This window comes from Pelmatolapia mariae, linkage group LG4 (genome assembly GCF_036321145.2).
Source record: "Pelmatolapia mariae isolate MD_Pm_ZW linkage group LG4, Pm_UMD_F_2, whole genome shotgun sequence".
NCBI classification, from domain to species: domain Eukaryota; kingdom Metazoa; phylum Chordata; class Actinopteri; order Cichliformes; family Cichlidae; genus Pelmatolapia; species Pelmatolapia mariae.
Window position 1 is genome coordinate 24,473,205 of NC_086230.1, and position 25,768 is coordinate 24,498,972.

Here is a 25,768-nt window from a genome sequence, read left to right on the forward strand (position 1 = left end):
TGCGTTCTGTCTGCAATAGGCCAAGAGTTGGTCCACTGCAGTGGTGGATATATTGACCAAGATCATACGCGTGATGTAGTTTATGACTAATACAGTCAAATACATACAAGTTAAAACCCCAGATATTTACAGAAATTGTCACATAATCAAGACATCGATGACAATACAGAAACTGAAGGTAGAGTACGGCTCAGAGAGGTACATTTTATATGTATGTGTTTGTGTAGGCTACATTTTTTCTGATACCAGTCGAGTTATGGGACTAATTCAAAATTTAAGACAGTACTTTTAGATTCTAATGTTCACATTTTTAAATATTTTAAATTAATGAGTTATAGTTAATCTACATGTTTTTTCGAAGGTTACTGGCTGTTTGACTTTCGCACTCAAAGGTGTCCTTTCATCCACCCACTTGTGTGCGAGCAGATGCACCTGTAGCAAAAGCGCCGCCACACCTCTACCTGCTGTATGATAAACACTGAGGTCCCGCCCATATTGTTAAAGCTTATTTTCTATTGGACGGTGGAGTGGACGAGCGATTCCACTGTGGAGCACCTGGTAGTCAGTCATCAGCGGGACGAAAGCGTACGTACGTACAGTGAGCTGACAACACGGCAATGCGGACGAAGAAGGGCAAAAACGAGGGGAATAGTCCGGTTTATAGTAGCCCAGCCGGTCGGGGCTTTAGTGGGTGTTAAGGCAAAATTAAGCCAGGACTTCGTCTTCGAAACCTCCGACAAAAGGACCTTAGTTTGATTTGGAAGTAGCTTCGGAGCGGATATTTCCCTGCAAAACCCTGAACCACATCCGTATTCCCAGCCCCGGTCGTATGGAATCGTCTGCTCCAAGAATGATCGCTTGAATATTTTTATACTGTATCCTTTCCCCCCCCCCCATCACCGCTTCCCATTTTTACAGACTCGCTATGGTGGACTCCCCTACCATGAGGAAGACTTTTGTGGTCCCAGACATAAAATCATTGGATTTGTATGACTGCACTAAATCAAAAATATGCGCAAGTGTCGGATGGCTGCTGGCAAAGTCCTACGGCAGCACAGGTAGGTTTTAGTTCACACGGCAGGCCTGAATGTTATGCGTAAAGGTTGTGTTAAGACCATTTGTTGTCCAACAATGTGTTTATATTGTGTCTAACAGTGTAACGAAAACCGGTATGCATGTAGGGGAACTGCAGTGTGTGTAGTTCAGCGATTTTCAGCACAAAGAGGCGCATATGAGCAGAGGAGCAATGCATCGTATGCATTTTTGACACTGACACATGTCATTTGTTCTCACTCAATGGGTGGGCACATTTGGAGGTATGTGTGTCACAGAAACGGCCTCCTCCTGTAGGCCTTATCACGCTAGCCCATTTTGTCGCATTTCCAGCCACCAGGCTTCAGTCAGAAATTGCAGGCTAGCTGCTGGGGATGTTTTTAATCCGGTTACACAGACGGGGCACACGGGGCGTATGTTTTTCCAGTATCTTTCTTTCTCCTAGTGATGGTGACAGCCCGTAGTACCCACAGTAAACGCTGGTTACTGCTTCATGTTATTTGGATCAAAAGCAGACCATGGCTCATTGTGCGCTCAGAGAATAGACTACCAGTGCTCTTGTGCCTTATTATCAGGGGGTTTCTTTCCGTGTCCTTAGTCAGCAAATTTCAAGAAGCAACTGGGAGAAGCTTTGTAGCGCAAAACGAACACCCACAACATAACCAAAACATGTTTTCTGTACTTAACACGTAGCCTATCATAAGAATTTGTTTTGTCTCATTTTCTTGAGGCATCTCGTCAGCTTTGACCCTGAGGTGATAGCATGGCTCTTTGTTTGAGCACTCACTGGTGAAGATTAGACCTTATGAAGCAGACACCCGATGAGCCTTGTAAAGAAAAAGCCTTGATTGCTTTATTTTCTCAAAAGTAGCCTACGCATAATGACATAATGTGGTTATAAAAATCAAAAACAAAAGACAAACATATTACTATACTAATACAAGGATCATACGTTCTTGGATCTTTTGATGTTAAAGGGTCTTTTGTTTTTTAATACAGGCATTACTTACTTTATCCTGAAATAGGTGTGAGGAGAACTTCATTTAACTTTAGCAACATGAGTTGTTTGTTTCATAATTTCAGGCAGGTCCCAGGTTTAGGACTCTGGGCTGCAGCTTATGTGTACTCTGTTAAGTACCTCAACCACACCCTATGGTCAAAGTCACTCTATGCCAAGCTGCAGGAATGTAAGGACAAACACTGTTATGATGTGGAGGTTTTCTCTTGATCGAGTTCAATAGCCCTGCTGATGGTAATTTTTTTTGTGAAGCTGGGTGACATCATCTTGTCCCTTACTAGAAACCTAGCTCATTAGGACAACACAGAGCCCAGCAGGAGCCAGACAGTCATCTGGTCATGAGCCTTTTTAGGTCAGTTAGTCTATAGATAACAATGGGTGGCATTTTTAATTCCAGTCTCTGCAAAAATGGAATTTGACATGGATAACAAAGTAGTGCATTTCATATTTAGTTAGATTATTTGCTAATAAGCTAATGTTGAACTAATTAAGGAAACCAATAACCACTTATTGAGATAAAATTAAAAAAGAAATCTAGAATAAAATCAGCATCAGCGGTAATGATAAGGATGGACTGAAATATTTGTGTTTGCATAACAAATGTTTCAAGCATGGCAGCACAATTTCCACAATAAAGTTTCCTACAAGATAGTTTCACTTTTGCCACAAGCAAACCCCTACGGTTAAGTTCACTGTCTTCAGTCAAGATTTTTCAAGACTTCAGTCTTGTAATGTGCAACACATTGTCTCAGTGGTCAGCACTGTTTTTCACTTCCCAGTTAAAATACTTTTTTACATGTTGAAATATTGGGCTGCCATGATGATTTCACTGTCTCCTTTAACCAAGGAAACATGGACCTTATGTTTTACCAAGGAAGGAGCCTGTAGGCTGTAACTCCTCATTCTAGTAATGGACAACTCACAGTAGCTACACAGTATCTTTTCAATACGCTCTGCTCTACCTATGGACATTTGGCTATCAGCATTTATTTTTTAATATCCATCATTACTGGTGATTTGATTAGGTTGCCACTTCTTTACATAGAACTTTCTCCTATTTGATACCAAAATGGAAATTTAGTAATAGAAGACTTGTAGGGAAAAATGCCTGTGAGTGTTGATTTGAAAGGTAAATATCTAAAATATAATGTGCATTTTCTGAAACATGTTTAGAATGTGGCTAAAAAGCAATCCAACCCTATCTCTAAGTAGTTTGCTTGTGGATGTTAAGAGGTTAACAGATGAGGTAAAATGTTATTTTTCTTCCTGTATAGTACACTTTAACTATATCTATATTGTATATATGTATACATGCTTGCATACTAAATATACATGCGAGGGTATTTAAAGTATGAGAGTCTTGGGATCTTTTTTAAAAAAATGCATTGACTTATTATTTATGTCTAATATTTTCCATGCAGGGTTAAAAAAAAAAAGTTAGGCATGAATGTAATTAATTATTTACCCTTGAAGTCCTTGAAGTTGTCATGAGAAATGAGTTTCCAGATCTGAGTATGACTCAAGCTGGAATGGGACGAGAAACTCGATTTACCTGTTGAGGCTTAAGAAATACTTAATCTTATAGTGACAAGTCCAAGGGCATGACATTTGTGCATTCTGTTATTCAGGTTTCCTTCTAATCATTGCCAACGTGAATTATCTGTGTTTGTTTTCCATATCTGAATAACAGGAAAACAGACTATGCCCCTGCTTAAATATTGTCGTTTATGTCCAACAATCTCTTGTTGGAGTCATCCTCTGTTTTCTTTTCATAGCAATAAAATCAAACCACCTCACACTTTGACCCACTCTTACCATTACAGTAGCATGTTACCTTCACATAGCTACAAAGTTGCTGGACCATACTGAAATCCAGTTTGACTGATTACTCATCCTTTTCCAATCATTGTGACCATGGTGAGTCAGCAGGGGAGAAGGACCTGAGGAGGATGTTGGCTTGCTTTTAATGTTTACTTAAACGGTTGGGAGTCCTGTTCACTATATGTTAAACCTTTCATGGCAAACACATTGACATAGTTAACGAGTGTGATTCACAATAAAATGATACAACTTGAAAAGTAAATCGCCATGATACGCAGGGATCTCAAAGGTCCAAGAAAAGTTTAGAATAGCACAGACACATTTGGTTCTATTGGGGAAACTTTTCCAAGTGGGATACTGGCCTAGTCTTTCAGCATTATACTGTTAAATGCCAAAACACCTCAAATATTATTTAGACTTTCTCTCTTTAAAATGTACTTCTCTGTACACTTGTCATTTAATGCAGTTTAAGCTTGTGCTATAGCAAGGTGTTGCCCATGTGATAGGATATACAGGCCTGGTAGAGGGAGCTACTGGTGATGATATGGTGCAGAAAGTATCCTTTTTACAATAGTGATCAAATAGTACAGTATTATTTAAGAAAGGGTTAATGATAAGATCTCTTTGTTGTCGGTGGCAATAATAAATAATACAGCTCAGATAAGGTAGTGGCATTAGCATTTTACACAGAACGAGGGGTCACGTGTGGGGTAGAGTGCTACCATGGCCCCTCTCACCACTGCTTGGTTTTGGGGCAGCAAAACAGTACCTGCTTTGTTCTAAAAATGAGAGCATATAATCGCCTGTTTGATTCTTCACCACATGATGAAGATGTTATTGTATAATTTTCAATGAAAGATTTAAAAGTTAAAACCACTTGCATTATTATAACACATATAATGCTGAGTTAAGATACAGGAATTGTAATTTTGATTGGCTTTCAATTACTGCCTAAAGATTACATGGAGAAATTTCATAATTTAAGCTTCCTTCAATCTATAGTCAACTTTGTATTGGATCGCTTTTAAATAAATGTCTCTTAGAGTTCCAGAAAGGCTCCCATGAGAAACCTGGACATTTAGATAGTCATATCCAGCAGGTTGACATTCATTGTGCTAAAGCTTACACCCCAGTGTAAAGTGACAATTGAATTGGTGGATTGTGGATTTCTTTGCTTGGTTCAAATCAGTTTCGATTTCCACCTTGCAAGTGAAGTGGAGAGTTTCTATTGTTCAGTGTGTGATTACTGTAGGACAAGTGATCATGGCTGTGAAATGACCAACATGCTAGCTCAAATAGTCAATGAGGTAGAGGGACATGTGGTTCCTGTTATCAGCAGGCTATCAAACGATACAGGTCAGTACAGATGATATCTAACACAGCTGAACTGACTTTCAACCACATTAGCAAGTTCTATAAATCTTCCTACATGTTTTAATAGCTTGGCCTGATTTACCTAAGAAAAAATAAATACTCATCACTAAAATAGTGCTGTGATCTTTAAGTTTGTAACACTGTTTTCATTGTATTCTTTAGTCCCAGGTTGGTATCTAAGACATTTGGGTTAACAAAAGCACAGACCTGCTGAAGGATTAAGAATCGCAGTCAAAATCACAAATTGCTTGAATGGCTCTTCCTAACAAGCGTTCCTCTAGCTTACCGTCTATGATAATGTGTTTAGAAGCTTTGCGCACATTTGACTTTTGCCTTCTTACTCAAACGAGTAGATAAGCATTGACCCCATGAACTGTAAAAGTGACAGAGGTAGTTGCTCCTGCTTATGCAAACAAAATAAGCACATGCTTTTAATCTAAATATTCCCCTGGCAGGGCATTGATGTTAATATAATTGCGGCATCACAATGCAAGTCTTGGTTACAAGTATTCCAGTTCGTCATGCTTTTTGTTACCTTGTATTACTTTTAGTTTTTAAATCGGGTGTGTGCTTTACTAAATAATTGTTGCTATTTTTGCTGTGCATGTGCATAGTTTTGGGGACCTGTATAACAATTTGAAGCCTCAGTTTTCTAGCCACTTTGTTTCTGATATGTGTCACACAAAGTGATCATTCATGGACAGACTGTGTCATAGGGAAATCATTCTTTTATCGATCTTTGCTATCTCACTCAGTTGTGGCATTTGCATCCTACTTTGCCTTCTGGGATAATTTTTTTCTGGTTTACCTTTTTGTCTTTTACACATTGCAGTGGAATTTTTTTTTCTTTTACATATACAATGCACCTATGTGACCCAAGATGATTTGTTTTTACAGCACTAAAGTAGGCACTCCAGTTTTGGCACCTGAGAGTATTTACAACAGCATGAACCATGTGGCATGACTGATCATATTGTGTGGCAACTATAGTCATCATAGGGTGAGACAAAGGGAACAGAGCATTGATTAAAGGAGGCGGCTTTTGTTTCGACAGCTGATGTCAATGGATCCATTACATGATTATATAATGATACAGCAGTTTAGTGACACCTCCCTTGTAATAATCCCTTTGTTCTTCTGTTATGTATAGTCTAAGGCTCTCAAACACACACACAAACACAAGTTTTTTCCTTTCTTTTTACAGACATACTGCTTGCAAGTCAACTTTTTTTGTCCAAGTGCCTTTGAAACGGCAAGTCACATGTTTGTTTATGGTTGCACACAGAAACTGGCTGTTAGGTTTGTTGCAGAGAAACCAGTTTCAAAGGGGGTGTGTCCGGTTTGTGTTTTTAGAGTAAACGTATAAAAGACAGATCATGATAACAAACTCATTTGTGCACTAGTGTTGAAGGCTCAGATTTTTGTGTTTTTTGCTGTTGTCATCATATTCAGTCTTTATTTTCACATTGGATAAGAGGGTATAGCCGATGGGTTTTATGGGCGGCACAGTGGTCGTGTGGTTAGCACTGTCGCTTCGCAAAAAAAGATCCCTGGTTTGAACCCTGGTTGGGGCCTTTCTGTGGGGAGTTTACATGTTTGTTCTCCTTGTGCCTGCGTGGGTCTCCTCTGGGTACTCTGGCTTCCTACCAAAATTCAAACATGTGCATGTTAGGTTAATTGGTTATTCCAAATTGGACTGGGATAAGAGGGAGATAAAGTCCTTAAAGTGTATAGAATAATACACTTTATGAGTGCATGCTTAAATGTAGCTTGTGGTTAAAGTGTTTTGAGTGGTCAGTAAGGGTAGAAAAGCAGTATATAAATGTGACTACATTCTTATCTAGTGATGGCTATCTTGTGTGCTGAGCAAGGTACATCCAGGATCCATTGTGGTATTAAATTTGATGCTAATGTTGGTAAGTGAAAAACAAACAGAACAAAATATTGAAGCGACTGAATGTTGAACAAGACAAAACAATATCCCCGTACACTTGTTGTGAACATCAACATTATCTATAGACATATTTTAAACATGTTTATTCCTGGTTTATAGTTGTACAAGGCAAATCGCACTCGCACGGACATCTCGCTTTGGACTTTATAGACTGAAAAATAGATGTAGTTTCTAGTTTTAAAAAAAGTAAAACCAGTGCAGAAATGCCTCAAACCTGCATTATTTAATATAGTACCATTACCAGGAAACACTTGACCCCTGTTTCAATCTAGGGGGTCAATGTTGACATTGTGGATGACTATAAATACGTCGGAGTATACATTGACAATAAACTGGACTGGGCTAAAAACACCACAGCACTTTACAGGAAGGGCCAGAGTCGTCTCTATTTTTTGAGGTGACTGAGGTCCTTCAACATCTGCGAGACAATGCTAAGGATTTTCTACGAGTCTGTTGTGGCCAGTGCAATCTGCTGCGGGAGCAGGCTGAGGGTCGCAGATGCCAACAGACTCAATAAACTGATCCGTAAGGCCAGTAATGTTGTGGGGATGGAGTTGGACTCCCTCAAGGTGGTGTCGGAGAGGCGGATGTTGTTCAAGATAAAGACAATGTTGGATAATACCTCCCACCCACTCCATGACATGCTGGTCAGTCACAGGAGCACGTTCAGTGAGAGACTGAGATTACCAAAAAGCACCACTGAACGACACAAGAAATCATTCCTGCCTGTGGTCATCTCTCTGTACAACTCATCCACTTAACACACTGTATACTGCAATAGCTACACCCTTTTTGCACATGCTCTTCTTTCTTATTCAGCTATTTATCAATGAGTGACTTATATGTGTATATATATGCATGTATATATTGTATATATTGTGCTCTTTCTTACCTAGTGTATTGTTTGTCTTTGTTACTGTTTGTACTGGAGCACTGTAACCAAAATCATTTCCCCTAGGGATCAATAAAGTATTCTGATTCTGATTCCTCATGGGGTAACAAATTGAAGTCAGTTTGTAAAGAAGTCTTTGAGAGACTTCTTTACCTCCCTTGCTTGTAAACCTCAGTAAACTCGTTCCTGATAAGTTCATAGGCTTAAATGTTAGTGTATGGTTTACTGTGTGACTGACCAGTCACTAGCACACATTGCCCCTTGGTTTCACTGTTAGATCTGTTATGTCTGGTCTGGTATAGTTTGTATGCTCTGGCAATACTTTTGCACACATGTCTGTAATAGAACCACTACTAGAAACTTATTTTTAATCATTTGTGTCTTTTTTCCTTTCTCTCTGTAGAAAATGTCCCTGCAGAGCTGCGTGACCCTTTCTACTGTGACCAGTATGAACAGGAGCACCTTAAACCTCCAGTAACACGCCTCCTGCAGTCATCAGAGCTCTACTGTCGCACCTACAGCATATTACTGGGTAGTACTGCAACTGAGGCTCAGCCAAAAGATAATGTCACCCTGCTGCAGCTTCTAACTCAGAGAGGCGTAGTTGCCAAAGACCAGGACACAACAGTGACTGATGCTGACCTCCGACATAAACCCATCAAAATGGTAAAATGATGAAACTGTCTGGGTGATGTGGAGGGTGAAATGCTTTTATCTATTATCCCTGGGATTCTTCTTGTTAGACCAGATTCTCTGCTATGCAGAACTCTGTAGGAAAGCAAATAGGTTCAAGTTCGCTTGGTTTCTGATATAGGGCCATGTTTATGCTTTGATTCTAGGGATTAAAGGGCATCAAAAAGACCCCCTACTCATTCAGCCCTTCCCCCACTCCCCTGTGCTGCCCAAGCTCATCCCAGAGGATGAGTGGATCCAGCTGCTAGGACAAGAGCAGTCATGGTCACATGAGGAATAACCACTTTACTTTAAGGGTGTGTGTGTGTGAGAGAGATGATCTAGATACAATAGATGGTTCAGATCAGAATAATAGCTAAACAGTTTTGATGAAACATTAGCTGTTGTGTGTTAAGAGAATACTCTGGGTTGGCTGTGTGAGTCAAATCAAGAGAAACAGGTTTATCCTCTTAGCTCTTGACAATAGATTTCCTTCTCGCTTTCTTTCTTCCTGCTTGCTTAGTTCTTGTTCAAACATAATATAGTCATGTGTTCTTCAATGTGCATAAAAAAACTGGCTAATATGTTTTTGCTAAAACTACAGGCTGAAATAAGGGGAAATCTTTTTATTTAAGGTAATATGCATTTCTTTTCTGCCCCAGCTGGCACAACAACTTTCAAATTTAAAGTAGTCTTCCCTTTTTACAGATTACTATCCTTCTCATGGAATGGTATACAATGAAAATTCCCCAGCCATCTTGGTTTACGTACACACATGCTGTTTTTGAAAGCTAAGCAGGGACTCTCCAAGGATTAGTAAGGAAAATGGTGTCATGTTAGGTGAATGCTGGTTGCTTCACTGTTCCTGTTTGCTGGCCAAAGGAGCAGGTACTTCCCTGCTGATGGCACAGTTGTAATGAGAACCTCAGGTTTTTGCTTGAAATTGGCTTATGCATTGTTTTGTTTTGTTTTTCTCCGTAATACTGCTGAGAATTTGAGTTCTCATTAAGAGTAGAACCTGATAAAAATCCAAATTTAGATGTCATATTGTTGAACAGATGCACCTATAAATCTGACCCAATTAATGTGAATGCTGTCTTTTTCTTGACTTAGAGCGAGATAGAGTGGTTTATAAAGATAAAAGATACAAAGCAAGATGAATAATGGTAAAAACAGAACCATCTTCTAAAGGGGCTTTGCTAGTTTATTTTTACATAGTATTTTTCCTACTTGTGCTCTGGTGAAAGCTTTAACGAAATAAAAGGAAGAATAAATAGTGTCACATGCACCTTCACTTGTACCGACTCTGAGATCACATAGTTGTTATATCAGATTAGTGGAGGACTTTCTTTTATAAACATGCTTGCTCTTTGCAGGTTTTCTGACATCACCTGCAACAATACCAGTACCCTGATCTGACATCACACATTCTGATGATTCTGATGATAATTTAATGTCAAAAATCTTAAATCTTTCAACTTGTAATCACTGTAATAATGGCTACGGTTATGATTTCTACTGGGATTATTAAATCCAGTAATAACTGCCTAATAGACATGCCTCTTGCATGTATCATGTTGCTGTAGTTTCTGAGCACACAAATGTCTCAGCTTGCCTGCCATGTAACTTAGCTCTGAATGAGGTTTCCAGGTCAGGAAATGGTACCTCTTAACTGTAAATCCTAAATTTGTTATTTGGCTGTTACTGTTAATGCTGCATTTGCTGTTTTGCTCCTTTAGTGTATGAGCTTTCCAGTAGCTGTTTGGCTTCTCTTTGGGCTTGTCGCCACTGACTGGCACTGCAGCTACAGTGTGGCAAGCAATGAAAGTGGGTCATGCTGCAGCAATAGAAGGATGGGGCATCATTGTGGGTCTTGGCCAGTAAACGGCTTTGCAGCAGCAATCTGCTGCAGGACTGCTGTATATTAAAGCTTCACATATTTGAGTCAGACAAGGTAGATAACATGCTACATGCATTTAAAAGCATGTAGAGTCATGCTTGTAGTTGACTGCACACTGGTGCCTGTTAATCTGCAAAGCCATCAACTGTTAGTGACTTTTTACACTGTTATTGGTAAATCACACAACTTCATATTATTGCTGCTGTTTGCTAATCATTGTGTTTGCTAATCGTGTAAATCCAGTGTTGCAGGTTCATCATAAGTCGTAAGGACACATTGGGTGCTGGCTTGAGTTCATGCATCAGGACTGGAGTAGAATGCCACTGACCTAATCAAAGTAGGGCAAAAAGCTAACAGATGGTTAAAGATAAAAGCTAACCTAATGCATACAGAACTGTAAGTTATCAATTATTCTCTCATCCCATTTTAAATCCATAGACATTAATATGGAGTTGGAACCATTTGCAGCTATAATAAGTTTCACTATTCTAGAAAGGTTTCTGCAAGATTTTGAGTTGTTTGTGAGAATATTCAGAGAAGCATTTGTGAACTCAGACGCTGCTGTTGGGTGAGGGAGTCTGGCCAGTGTTTTAATTCATCCCAAAGGTGTTTGAGGTTGAGGTCTGTATGGCCCAGTCAAGTTATTCAACAACAAACTCATCCGGCCATGCCTTTATGGACTTTGCTTTGTATACTGGCAACAGTCATGCTGGAATATAAAGGGGCCTTTCCCAAACTGTTCTCAAGAAGTTGGAAAAATTGTCCAACATGTTTTGGTAACTGAAGTATTAGATTTCCCTTCACTGCTCCAGAGTCCAGTGGTGAGATAGTATTAATGTGTTTATGCTAGATGGAGGAATCGTAACACAAAAAAACCTACTTAGAATTCCTTGGAATTGGGTTCAAATCCTGCAGCAGCCTCCACCCCATTACTTGTGTCCTATGTGTAATGAATTATGTGTCCTACTGCTAACTGTTCTTCTGGTCCACTACTTCTGATGGTGGCCCAGCCCCCATCACTCCTCAGATTGGGGATAAAGATCTTTGAAGATTAGAGATAATCTGCCATGCAGACTGAGTGCAATCATCCACTATCGCATGACATGCCAGAGATGACCACTGACTCACCAGGCACCTAACCTACCGCACAATATGAAACATATTGGTTAAATTTGTTTCTGTAACAATAGATTCTAATTCTAATCTATATGTAATATAGATTAGAATTAGATACTGGGTTAAGTGTCGATTCCCACAGTGCTAAAGTAAGTCATGTAGCTATAATGCTGCTAAACCTCTTCCTGGTCTCCTGTTGGTTTTGGATGGCAGTGACACTTTGTCTTAAATCATAGTGCTGTGCTGGCAGGTTTTCTGGTCAAGTGAGCATCATTCAGGAGCTTAACTGAAATTAGATGTGGCAGACTATCTGAAACACTAACCATCATCTTGCACATTTATTCTGCTTTGGGCATCTGTTGATTGATAACTAATGTGTAGTAATGAAACTTGTTTACAGTATACAAAATGACTTTTTTATGCAGCCTTTCTACACTTGTCTCTACTTGCTTAGGTATACAGTTCATATACATATGGATGTTCATAGTATAACCTCTTTCTAAAATCCCTTTCTGGGCCCCAGCCCTGCCTGATCCCCTATTTTTCTCCCCATCAGGAGGCACCAAGCAGGGTAGGGAATGGGGTTAAGTCATATTTCAGAAGTAATCAGATTTTGCCCTCATCATAATCTCACTTAATGCTTAACAAGATGCCTTTTGCATTCTTTGTTTATCTGAGTTACATACATAGACATGCAAACAGAGTTTCCAAATAATCCCATAAAATTCCATGTCGATCGGGTTAATTTGTGGCCTATTAATTTTTTGTCTGTGTGTCACATTGGTTTAAGGGGCATGGATGTTTTTTTTTTTTTGTTTTTTTTAAGAGCTAGGACTAAGCCAGGAGCAGAGAGCAGTGCTGCAGTCAGGCTTGTACTGAGATGCATTATGGGTCAGCTGGTTGGTTGTTATGGTGATCTGGCAGGCTCTGTGCTGTGTGTTTGAGTTGCTCCTCTCATTAGGGAGACTTGTGATTTAGCTTAGTGAGCTCTCCTGGGTCTGCAATGGGAAATCCACTAGCAGCACCCCCTCCTTTATCTCCTTTCATTCTCCCCTTTTTTTCCATGAATTACCCTCTGAATAATTACTGTAAGCATAACATCGGAGTCAGCCACTCTCAATAGTTCTGTCATGCATTTGTTCTTTTTCTCTCAGTCATCTTCTTTTCACACTGTGGCAATAGCTCCAACCTATGATTACACACTTTGCGGCTAAAAGAAAAAATGTTATATCATTTTGCTTTCATGGCAGAGCATAATTACTGGCAAAATTTACTGGTTGTTAGGAAAATTCAAGTGAACCATTGCTTATCAATATTCCAATATTTTATGATTAAAAAAATGTGTAATATGTAATCTTACATGATAATAATATAATTGATGTTTAACGCAGTGGACATTTTTATGTTTGGCTCACATTGACTCATTCATACAAAAATAAATAAATTACGTTTTCTAAGGATCTGTATTTTGAACTACAGAATCCTGTAAAACCATGTTGATACAATCAATTTTTTTTCCAATTCTTACAATGTTGGAATTATCAGTACTAAGTAATTATATTCTGAATCCCTATTTGTTTTGGTTTTTGTAGGAACATTTATTGCTTTGATGCTTCAGCCCTACAGTCCCTGTATTAGGCAGGACACACAAAAGCAGTAACACTAGTGCTGGCAACAGTGGTTGGCAAGCAGGTCACTCAGGGCCACACTGCTCACAGAAACAGACTACAGCACATCCAGAGAGCTTTGACCAATATTATCTGGCAAGCTTTTGCTGGCATACCCCACCCAGCCTGCCTGCCCAGGCACTGTATGTGTTCAGGTCAGCACTTTACATCAGGGATCAGTAGACAGATATGCACACAGCTGGACTGCCCCTGTCCCCCATCTGGGGCTACACAAGAGTTTAAGAGGAAAATAATCTCTGAAGTTGTAAGTAGTGAAAGGCGGCAGGCACTGATTTGCACATATTAAGCTCCAAATTGTTGACAAGATTTTGAAGGAATGGCCCCACAGCATGTTTTCAATCAGCCTTTTGCCTCTCTGCTAGCCTGACTTAATTATTGTAACAAGCCTGTTATTGCAGTTACCTATTAATGGAGAGATTGGCACCCAACTGTACTGTTGAAAGGCAATTTAAAAGGATATAGATAAACAAGACAAATAAAAAAAGGATCATACATGTTTTGAATTTGTTTACAAGTGTTTAGCTTATTGCATATGAGAAGGTAGCAGAAAGAGGGTGCTGCTGGCAGTGCATTACTCACTCAGATGATGAGAAAGGGCAAGAGAAAGGTGGCCACAGTGGCACATTCTAAAACTGAACAAATTTATTAGCAATTTGTATAAACAAAGTAGAACTAATATTCTGAACAATTATGAATATAGTGTGAATTGCAACTATTATCATTTGCAGCAGTAACAAGGTTGACTATAAGATAGTGTTGTACTCTTTGCTTTGCTGTGTTTGTACCCTACAGTACAAACAGAGCACAACGTCTAATAAGTTAACAGGTTTATAGAGTTAAAGGGTTCACTCTAGCTGAGCTGATAATGTTACTGGAACATTTTAACAGGCTTTGCCTGTAAGACAGAATACTGTTAATGTGTTTTATCTATTTGCCAGAGCTCTGTAATGGTCTTGTTTAAGTAGGTAACTTTAAATTGTGATTGTTAAATACATTTAAGTACATTTTTTCTTCTCTTTTTTGCTTGATTGTATTTGAGTGGGGGGAAATCAAGGTTTTATAACCATTTTGTGTGGCAAAAATACATTCAGTCACAAGCACCTGTTTCTTAAAGAGAATGGTGTTCTTTGTTACGCTTCCTGGTGATCTAGTTACAACACCTCATTTTGTCCTGCAGTCTCTCACACATGAGTCATACAGAACTATTTCACTGTGCAAAAGAGAAAGGGAAATGGCTCAAAGAAGGCAAATAAAGGGAAAGCAGGTAAGGAATAGCAATCTTGCAGACCATGTGTTCACCTGCTACAGGTCCAGTGCCTCTTTAATGATTTAATGAGGGCATAAACATGAGTCCAAAGGTCACCCACATCTACTGATGTGTGTGTGCTTACTTGTTGTTAGTTTCTGCTGACTCATAACTGGCTTCTAGTGACCTCTGGAGGGTGTTTCATGTAAATACTGGCAGTGATGCAGCAATTGTATTTTGCTGTAAGGACCATGCTAGAAAAGGATCCAACATTACTGTCTTAACTGTAATTGATTGATGCTGCCCAGGGTCATTGCTCTTCACTTCCTTTTTCTTTCCTTCCCATGTGATTTGGTGAAGAGTGCTCATCTGGCAGTGATGGATGCCTTGATGGCTGTGGGAGCCATGGAGACAGTGACTGCGGTGAAGACATGTAGTTCTGCTGAGCTCCTGGGAAAAGCAGCCAGCTGGGAAGATGCTCTGCTTCACTGGGTTAATGAGGTAAGGAACAGACCAGAGAAAACAATGTCTTTTTCAGAAACACACCTAATTTTCTTTCAGAAGATGTTCTTGGTTCAACATTTGTATGAGCACTAAGTTAGTAGCTTAACTAGTGACTAATGAACTGTAATTCTCTAAATTACTTTGTTTTTTTTAATACTTATTTCTGACTTTGTGAACACATGGTACAAAAGAATGTGGAAATGATTTTCTCTTGTTATTATGCTATTAGTTGAACCAGAATCTGAGAGAACGTACTGAAGGAGCCCAGAATGACTTGTCTGAGACCATTACAGACCCCCAACCTGTTCAACCATCAGTGAGTATTGCATTAAATATTCAGTGTATTGTCACTGTTATTGTATTGTTATTTCTATCCAGAAATGCATGATATTCTTGATGGGATTATGCAATCAGGGCAGGTCTGTTTCGTTTAGTTTTTTGGGGGGAAACAGGGTGTATATAAATGAGTATATACATGGTTGATATATTAAAACAAGGACAAGGTGGGAATTGCGTTTTCCAGAAGGCTGTCTTGCCATTTCGAGTAAATAAAATAGTCACAACCCTTTCTGTTTTTCTAGTTCTTCCACTCTTGGCTTAATATGTCTCCCTGTACTCCTGTTCTCCATTTCCTTCTATTTCCTGTCTCTCCCCCGCCCCAATCTGACAGTGTCCTACTCGCTGGTACTGGAAACTTGTTCCTGTAAGTTCCCTCCTTTCCTCTGCTTCCTCCCCTTGTCCCTCCATCCTTCCAGTGTCTTCATCAAATTTATCAGCAAATATCTGATGGTCAGGTTTGTTTGTTTCTTCCCCAAATGTGATGTGAGAATGCATTGTGCATCACATCCTAGTAAGCATTAAATTGCACTTAACAGCATAAGTGTGATAGATTTGGGCTGTGACAATAGCTCTAAAGACATTGTTTGTGGACACGTGTGGTGCATGAATAGCAGCCTTTTTTTTTTTTTTTTTAAACTGATCATCTGAAACTGCCATGTTCAAGTTTTTCTCAAGTGTGGGGCAAAGATGTCTGTATGTGTTTATAAGAGTAACAGAAAGGCTTCTAATCCACTGGTTCACTGCCACAGTGGGCTGTTTTGTCTGTATAATATAGCTGTACTTGAAACATTTTCTCTCTTTCTGAGATCTAATCTCTTTCTTTCATTCTGTCTCCTGAGACCTTCACTTGACCCACTTTTTCTGAAGGAAAAAAAAAAACCCTTTCTTTCTGCTCCAGTTCAGTCACTCTCTCTGCATCTTCAGTTTGTTCACATTTGCGCTCTCCTTTTCACATCGGTTTAGCATGACCTTTCTTTATTTCATTTGTTGCTTTTAATTTTGTAATCACTTTTTATTATTGTGTATCACTGTGTGTCTGCTTAGGAGCATTTACCTATGTTTGATAAACTTGACGGTTGATGGCATGAACTAATATGTGAAATTTATAAAATTACATTCAACATTGTGTGTGATTTGTCTTTTTTTTTTTTTTTTTTTTTTTTTTTAGCTCCGCTATAGGAAGGATAAAATTCAGTCCAAACTTAAGCCCATTTTTCCAGTAGTGAATGAAGTTAAAGACCTGTCCAGTGGATGTGCTGTTGCTGCCGTCATACATTACTATTGCCCTGGCCTGCTGAGACTTGAAGGTACCAACAAACATTCTAACAGAATGCTGTAAAAATGACCTTTTAGAACCTGAGACATTTGTGAAAATTACATTTTTTTTTCTCATCTCTCTGTTAGATGTTTGTATGAAGGATTCCATGTCTGTAGCAGATAGCCTGTACAACCTGCAATTCATCCGTGAATTTTGTGACAGCTGCCTAAAGAGCTGCTGTCACTTGGCACTGGAGGACATGCTATATACACCACAGGAACTTCAGGTACTTTCAGTCTGGATCACTGATGAACAAAACATATATTCACGCAAATACTGTGTTATCTTTTGAGTGCTTGATTTATTTTCTGGGATTTAGATGAACTTGCTGAGCTTCCTGTCAGAACTGCTTAGCTGGTTTGAAGTACAAAGACCAGAATTTGTGCAGCCAATAGATACGTTAAGTAAGTCTCAATGATTTGCGGTCCTTTCTAAATATTGTTTAACATGAACATATATTTCATATATATCATATATAATTGATATATTTTAAAAAGTCTGTTTGTGGCTTTTCTTTTGTCAGGCGAATCTACACCAGTAACACCAAGCAGCTTGAGTGATAACAGGTACAGAAGCTTTCTGGGTGTGATTTTGCTGTTGTAGTAGACTAAGGGCAACTTATTATTTAGACAATACCGTCGTTTAAGTGAAGTATTTGTGCTTTGCAGTACCTCCCCCTCTATATTCAAGAAGCCTTTCCTCCCGATTTCCTCTTCTGCATCAGGTAAGATGAAGACTATGGTCAGCCATCATTACATTTAGCTACATAACCATTTTACAGTGTGGTTCACTTATTTCCTTCAATCCATGTTTGTCTTTTAGTTGTGTTTGATAGTCTTGTTTTCTTATTTGGATAGACATTCGAAACTTTTTGTAAATGTTTTCCCTTTAATTTCTGTGTTCCATTTTTTTGCATCCCGGTGTTGTTTGCATGCCTTTACATGTCTGTGTATGTCCCATTGTACTCAGGATCTTTGACTCAGTCTACCTCAATGTCTCATATAGAAGGAGCTGGAAAGACATGGAGCAAGAAACCTCTGAGGTAGGACTAGCATATTCTGGACTGATTTAAGCATTTTATTATTTTTTTTTAATGTGCTCATGCTTGTGTTTTCTTTTTTTGTTTTGTTTGTTGTTGGTTTTTTTCTTGTTTTTTTTAAGCCGGCCTTTGTCAGCAGTATCCTTCAGCATTCCTTTTGGGCTAGACAGCGACGTAGACATTGTGATGGGCAACCCTGTAATAACCCGCTCTGTGAGCTCAGATCAGCTGAACCCAGCTGGTCAAAATATGGCAAGGGTGCCCTACACCCCTCCCGAAGACCTCAGTCATTTGCTTAGCAAACCTTCAGGACCTAATGGTCCACAGAGAGCATCCTGGGCCACCCAGACTCCCACTGTTCCTAAGTTGGCAGAGGAGAATGACCTCGGGACAAGTGAAACAGGAGAGCTGCCTACAATTGAAGAGGCTCTTCAGATTATTCACAATGAAAGCAAAATGGAGCCTCGTTTACACCCTGATGGTGCTCCTGACGGCTTCTACCTCCACTCTCCTGATGATCCTGCTAGTTCTCGCTATAATGGCAATTTACCACCAATCAGCTCCTCTGCACCAACCCGCTCAGGAATGATGTATCGGCCAACAGGAGAGTCCAGCGAATCCACTCGCACTAGAAACACTTCTGAATGTTCACGAGATGATGACTCAGTTTTGAGAGACGGTAGTGTGGATTCAGATGCATCAGAAGACATGCCTAAAGCCCAGTCCACTCCATCAACACCCGGTGCTGCAGGTGGTGCTGCTATTAGAGGTGGTAAGGAGGTTCCTGACAGCGGTGTGAAGATGACCAGTTTTGCAGAACGGAAAAAGAAACAGATTACTGATTCTCCAAAATCTAGTGATTCTCCTCAGATGACCACATGGGCACAGAAGTCTGAAGAAAGCCCCAGCAAGAGCCCACAGCTGAATAATGAGATGTCTGAGTTGGGGGCTCGGCTTGAAGAAAAGCGCAAAGCCATCGAAGCTCAGAAGAAACGCATTGAGGCCATTTTTGCAAAGCATAGGCAGAGACTAGGAAAGAGTGCCTTTCTGCAGTTAAAGAAAGAGCAACGTGAGGATGAAGGTGAGGGGAAAGGAGAGGATGGCCAGGTCAGTACCTCATTCACAGAAGAAGACCTCTCTCGCTTGACACTTGAAGAGCGGCTAGCACGAATCGAATTGGAAGATCAACAGGAACAAGATGAAGAGCACCCCACAGTGGAAGATGAGGGTAATGTTAAAAGAGGACTTGCGCTCAACAAGCAGGTCAAAGAAAAGGCAGGTACACCAGGAGAGAAGCACCATGGGACACCTACTGACAAAGTGGTTGCTCCTTTAGGGGACTATAACAACGCAGTGTCCAAGCTAACTGCAGCTCTTAGCTCCCTGCAAAGTGACATGCAACGACTGACTGAGCAGCAAAATCAGCTAATGAAGAAAAAACCGTCACCTTCCAATAACAAGTCTTGGGTCATTCCAGCCAGCCCTAAAACCTCCACCTCAGCCCCTCCTCCTGCACGCCTGTCACGAGAAACCACTCGAGATTTAAATTCTGCCTCCTCTTCTCCGTCTCCATCACGCAAAATCACAAACCACACCACTTCTCCTAAATCTCCTCATGTACATCGAAGAGCCCAGTCTGTACCTCCTAAAAGCCCAAAACACAGTCGTCCATCAGACACTAAAGTCCCCTCCCTGTCGAGGGTTCTTACCCCACCTACAAATGTAGACCGCATCCCCCATCTTCGTCGTGTAAATCCCTGGCAATCTCAAGTACAGACTTCATCCTCATTCTCCATTGGTGACTCCGGTAGCCTAGATGAGCTGCACTCATCAGGACCAACTCCTGTGCCAACAACTACACTGACCCCAATACCAGCTTCTACCCCAACTCCAGGTCCTGGTGCAGATGACGGCCTGTCAGAAGTAGGCTCCAATGATGGACAAAGTATATTTAGTATGGACCTTGAGGTCGGGTCCAATCATGGTCCATTGACTAGAAAGGAAGGGGTTGCAGGAGGGGGCTACAGCTCTGGTGCCCCATCTGAATGTTCTTTTGAGAGTGATGCACCTGCAGGGATGTTGAATGGCAAACGCAGTAGCCTGATAGAGATCTCACTGTCTGCCTTGGGAGGAGATGGTGAGGAGGATGACCAAGTGCCTGATGCTCTCTCTGACTCAATGAGTGACCTCACAGAGGCAGAGAATAAAGCAGCAGTTGGTTTCTTTTTCAAGGTTGGTGGCTGACACATATTTTCACAGTATATATCTGCATAGAAAGTGCGCTATAATGGGTGTGCATTCATCCCTTTTTATTATTAGGATGACAAAGATCGACCGGAGGATGAAATGGCTCAGCGAAAAGCAGCTTTTCTTGAAAAACAGCAGAAGAGAACAGAAGAGATGAAAAGACGAAAACTTGAGCAGGAAAAAGAAAAAGAATCAAAGTGAGACCAGTTTCTGTTTTAAAAAAACTGCATTTATAACAAGTTAAAGAAGGGAAGCACTGAATATCTTTAACTTAATCAATTTTTTATTTTAAGCAGCCAAAGGGTGCTCATAATTTGGATTTAATAATTTATTGTTCTGTGTTTTATGACTCGAATTGTTGCTATCACTAATCCCATAATTCAGTCTTGTTGCATTTCATAATATTGCGTTACACATTAAAGGTCTTATACTTCATTTTTAGCAAGCCCCAGTGGATGATCATTGAAGGCTGGGGCAGTAAAAATGAGGATAGACCACAGACCCCAGGCACTCCTCCCAAAACCCCACCAGCAGAAGGCACTCCTCAACGTAGAGGAGACTTCACTAAGCAGGAATATGAGAGGAGACAGCAATTGAAGATCATGGAAGACTTGGACAAGGTTCTGAAGCAGAAACCCACTACAGTGCGTGGTGTCAAGAAGCAGAGACCTAAGACTATGTTCAGAGATGACTCTGTGCTCTCTCAGAGTCCTGTCAAAGGTTTCATGGGTAAGTAGTTCTGACATTAACCAGTAAAATTCCCAGCTTTTGTATTCTCTCTTCCTATGCTCACATGTACAATATTTCCTACTTGTAGGCACTAAGCTCAACAAGGTATACTCCCATTCATCCATGAACCTGTCCTCCATGGCTAATGACTCTGGCGGTATGACTGTCAGGAAGTCACCCAGGTAACCTGCAAATTGATAATGACTTGATGTATTTTCTTTTTTCTTTTTTTAAATTCTTAAAAAGTGGGAAGCACAGAATTTAGCCTGAAACATTGAAATTTAGCCTGTGTTTAAAGTCTCCACTCCAAACTATATACCAGTTTTTAAATTGTGTTGATAGTTTTTTGGGGTTTTTTCTGAATACTACCGTCACATTTAGTGCGGGAAGAAAAACGTAATCGAAAAATAATATTGCAACACGTGACATTAGGTTGTTAAGGAAGGGGAGAAAGTTTTAGGAGTGATGGTAGCGAGTGAGCAAGAGAGCGAGTGATATCGATAGCGAGTTTTGATAGTTGAAAAATTTGTGACGTTTAGCGTGTTTGGAGTGTAGTTGGTGTGTAGTGTAGTCGTTGTTGTTTTGTTTTGTGTGTCAAAATAATGAGCGCACTGTTGAATGTCACATTTGCTAGCCAAAAGCCACAAAAGGTAGATTGAAATGTAAGTGCTGTATCCAGGTGGAAAACAGGAGGAATGTTGACAGGTCTACAGGTTTTATCCCTGTGATGTGCTCCTCTCTTTTGTAGTGGATATAATTTTTATTTATTTATTTTTTTTAATTTCCCAAATAATTTGTGTGGCACCTTGTTGTTCTGTAATTTTATTTTTAGAAATAGTTTTAAATGGTTGTACAAAAAACACCTGAGGTATTGCATGCATTATTAGGTAAATACTTGCATATAGCTTTGCTGTTTGCAAAATTTGTACATATTTTTTTAAAATGTACAATTTCTGTTTGCATTTCAAGTTATGAAAATGATTTGTTAAACATGTGTTTTGCTTTTACAGTAAAAATTTTACCTGCTCTGATTTTATTATTTTTCTGTGATTTTTAGATGATTTGTGTTAATACAGTAAGTCAAAATGGAAAAAAATGACTGTAGATTTAGACATGTGAGGTTGTGTTGAAAAGAATGATATCAAATAAGGCAAGGTCAATAGTTTTTTAAAGTTGAAATATTAAGGTAAAATCAAAAGTAGTGAAAAACAGCCAATTTAACCTTGGACTCCAGAAGGTTAAAGTTTAAAATATTTAATAAGTGGGTGTTTTTGTATCATTGACACCAACTATAGATGCAGTGTTGTCTGTGTTATCAGGTGCAAATGAAAAATAAAGCCTCAAGATGTAAAAAATGCTTCTTCTCTTATCTCTCTAGTCGTTCACACTCTCCTGCCCGATCACGGGGAAGGTCTCCAGGACGAATTGGTGTTCAGAATGGAGAGAAGGACTGGGAGACTGGCTCCGCTATTTCCTCCCCCGCTTCTATCCCAGAATATACAGGTCAGTCATAATTTCCACACAAAAATTTTTAAAATGAATGCTGCAAGCATTGTTTTGTTTGCTTTATAGCATTTGGAAATGTTGTGTTTTGCAGGACCAAAGCTGTACAAGGAGCCTAGCTTTAAGTCCAACAAGTTCATCATCCATAATGCTATCACTCGTTGCTGCCTGGCTGGGAAGGTCAATGAACCACAGAAAAACAAGATTGTAGAGGTAAACCATCCCGCTGTGTCAGAGTCCAACAAAAAGCTACACCCTAACTAGGTTATGTAACGCACTTAAAGCCAGGTTTATACATTTTTGTGTTTGGGTTGTCCCAGACAAAAGCTGCTCAACATGAAAGAACTATAGTGATTTTTTTCTTAACTTGTGGCTTCCAAATGGTGATACTATGTTAAAAGATGGCTGTTGTAATAGACTTCCAACCAAAAGGCTGTCTGGGAAAAATTCTGATAGTATCAGAAATTTAAAATGACCATCTCACAATGTGACTGCTGCCACGACCTATTTGTCAACAATTCAACATACAGTGATGCACAGATCATTTTGTGAAAAGACAAAACAAATTGAAGATGGAGGTAAAACATGCAAAACAATATGTTTGAGGTGGCAAGTAAAGTTGTGGCGGCAAAACCTTTGTGTAATATGACTACCAGCTGTTGTTATGAATGCCCTAAGGAGGATGTAGCATGTAAAAATAAGTTGGTATTATCATCACACAACCTGCATGCATCAAACCTAATGTCCTCCCCAAGTTGATTAGGTCCATATACTTATTCTTTTCTTTATATCTCTCTTTTCAGGAAATGGAGAAAAGCACAGCCAATCACTTTCTTATCCTCTTCAGAGATTCCAGCTGCCAATTCAGAGCGGTTTATACCATGAACCCTGAAACCGATGAGATGGCACGGCTAACTGGCATTGGCCCGCGAGTCATCACACTTGATATGGTTGAGTCCATTTACAAGTACAGCTCAGACCGCAAGCAGTTCACCGTCATCCCGTCCAAAACCATGTCCATGAGTGTTGACGCTTTCACCATCCCTGGCCATTTTTGGCAAAAGCGCCCAGGAACTCCCAAAAAGTTTGGCACTCCCAAATAAAGACTTACCCAATAAAGGTAGAGGGTGCTTTTCAGGGAATCCATTCCCAACTTGACTTTTCATTTCATGATTTTGGCCAGTGTGGCAGTTGAGATTGTTATTCAGTTAGAATAACAGAAAACAGATTGACTTTGGACAGCTATCCACGTGGAGCCCAAGGATAATCCAGTTAACACTACATGCTAAGAGAATGGGCCAAGCACCTACTCACTCAGCCAATGTGCTTAGAATAGTTTATCTCTGGCTTTACCTGGTCTACCTAGATTGTAATATAATGCAACTGATTCAGGATAACAACTTTCCCCCCCCCCTTCCCTCCTCATGCCTTGCCTTACCCTGCCATGCCTGAGTCATTTTTGCGACTCTAAGGTAAGAAAAAGAGAGGACAACCACACTGCCTTTGCCTGCAAAACAGTACTTAGGGCACGAGTAGTTCCCACCCATCTCAGTTCTGCTTGCATTTGCCTTTTCTACTTCTAGGGCTCACTCTTTCCACTCTGCTGAAACAAGTCTAAGGTCTCAGTTTTGATTGGAGACTTCAGCTGAAAATTAATAGCAGGTAGCACTGCTCCCAATGAATGTAGGGCACACACTAACCATTCATTCCATTCAGGGGTGTTTTCACTGTTTGAATCTATTATAGTGAATGGTCCTTCTGCACTGGTAGTGACTGCTGTCATTGTCAGTGGACTTCCAGACCTAGGAAATGCTTGTGCCACATAGTTTGTGAACTCCATTCAATCTCTCAGCTGTAGACATCTGGATGTTTTTTGTTTTATACCATTTGCCATGTTTTTGCTGGACAAAATTATTCACTCTTTGAGAACTAAAAGAAAAATGAAATCCATGTGACTTTTTCCCTAGTAGCTCGCTTTTTCATTTTCAACACGTGATGAATTGAAATGTTATCTGAGCTTATCTTGAAAAATAAACCTGGAAACATGAAGGAGGGCTTTATCATGTTTATCTTGGATACAGCTCTTTGTGAGAATGATAATCAATGATAATTTAATATATACTGAATGCTAATTAATTTGATTTTTTTTGACAATGATTTGTAAAAAGTTGACCTTTGTAAGCTATGAATAAGCTAGCCTGCTGCAAAGTATAAGTGAGATGTATGTTTGAGTTGCGAATGAGTGAATGAGAATGAATAGAATTTGAAACAGTTTGTCTTGGGATTAATAAATCCTTTAGGTCACTATGAGTCTGTTTCCTATTATTTTATTTCCCTGTTTATGTGTCTTGGCATATAAACAGTAGGTTTTCTTGATGAAGGATCATTCCGGACTGTAACAGCCCTCATCTACCCCACAGTCTCTAGAGACTCCATGTGCAACTGGAGGAATGTAAAAACTGCTTTTTTCTTTTTTTTGCTTATGTCCACACTTCTAAGACTTTGGAATTGCTTGTTATGAGGTCAATATCACTACAAAAACCTGTGGCAAATTAGCCCTCTATCTTTAAAAAAAATTTTTTAGCTGTCCCGTCAACAGCTATTGCGGTTCAGCTGTCTCTCTCTTTTTTTTTTCCAAACCACTGCCTGCAAGAAATGTGTTTTTGAATGAGATTCCATTACAGATATAAAATAATGTTAAACAGTGATTAGGAAATAAATGATAAATTTGTGTGTGAGGAGTAGTGCAAATGGAATTGGTGGACTTTTGTATTTATGTGTTTGTTAAAACTAGTATGTGGTAGTTAAGAGCCTTTTTTTTTTTTTTTTTTTTTTTTTTTTTTTTTATTGATTCAGTGCAATTTCACCCCTAGAAATCCGCTTATCATTGAGAGGTGTATTTATTTGCTTTAATTTAGACGGTGCATTTGATGTTTAGTTTCAGGTTATCCTTTTTTTTCTCTAGTTTTTCTTTCTTTTTTTTGGTTTAGGTTATAAGTCATGTAGTCATTTCATAGAAGTTGTCATAACATTGGTTTTCTTTCCCTTGTTTTTGGATCTGTGCCAGCACACTATAAATGTTCATTTCATAAACTGACTATCTTTGGCAACTTAACCAGATGAATAAAATCCATTTTAAATCATCTACATCTTGTTTTTCATCTTCATGTTTCTTTCCCACATTCATTTGTTTTTATTGTAGTACTTGGAGTAGTAATAATTGAAAAATTTGTTAAAGGTAAAATCAGCTGGAAAGAGGTTTCCTTGCGTAAGAGTAAGAAAATAACACCAATATGTCATAATTTTCCTCTTAAGTACACACCGAGACTTGTGTAAAAATGGAAAACTTTATTGA

General features: G+C 39.5%; 1 protein-coding gene across 3 annotated transcripts; it reads left to right on the forward strand.

The window, feature by feature from the left end:
- Positions 1 to 579: 579 nt before the first annotated feature.
- camsap3 (calmodulin regulated spectrin-associated protein family, member 3) lies at positions 580 to 25,539 on the forward strand. Of its 3 annotated transcripts, none has more exons than XM_063472039.1 (18): positions 580 to 1,058; positions 8,516 to 8,778; positions 15,095 to 15,235; positions 15,468 to 15,554; positions 15,909 to 15,941; positions 16,746 to 16,884; positions 16,982 to 17,121; positions 17,215 to 17,299; positions 17,419 to 17,461; positions 17,564 to 17,619; positions 17,865 to 17,937; positions 18,057 to 20,166; positions 20,254 to 20,378; positions 20,624 to 20,910; positions 20,999 to 21,092; positions 22,289 to 22,413; positions 22,508 to 22,626; positions 23,217 to 25,539. In XM_063472039.1, the coding sequence occupies exons 1-18, from the start codon at positions 926 to 928 to the stop codon at positions 23,514 to 23,516; spliced, it is 4,353 nt and encodes a 1,450-aa protein (XP_063328109.1). In that variant the 5' UTR covers positions 580 to 925; the 3' UTR covers positions 23,517 to 25,539. The 3 variants fall into 3 exon arrangements, with proteins under 3 accessions (XP_063328109.1, XP_063328111.1, XP_063328110.1); XM_063472041.1 differs by having other exon boundaries at positions 17,901 to 17,937; XM_063472040.1 differs by lacking the exon at positions 15,909 to 15,941.
- Positions 25,540 to 25,768: the final 229 nt, after the last annotated feature.

Coding starts and splice junctions, on each gene's coding strand:
- camsap3 (XM_063472039.1), top strand. CDS start 926: ATGGTGGACTCCCCTACCATGAGGAAGACTTTTGTGGTCCCAGACATA. Junction 16,885..16,981: donor TGGCCTGCTGAGACTTGAAG/GTACCAACAAAC, acceptor TCTCTCTGTTAG/ATGTTTGTATGAAGGATTCC. Junction 21,093..22,288: donor ACTGTCAGGAAGTCACCCAG/GTAACCTGCAAA, acceptor TTATCTCTCTAG/TCGTTCACACTCTCCTGCCC.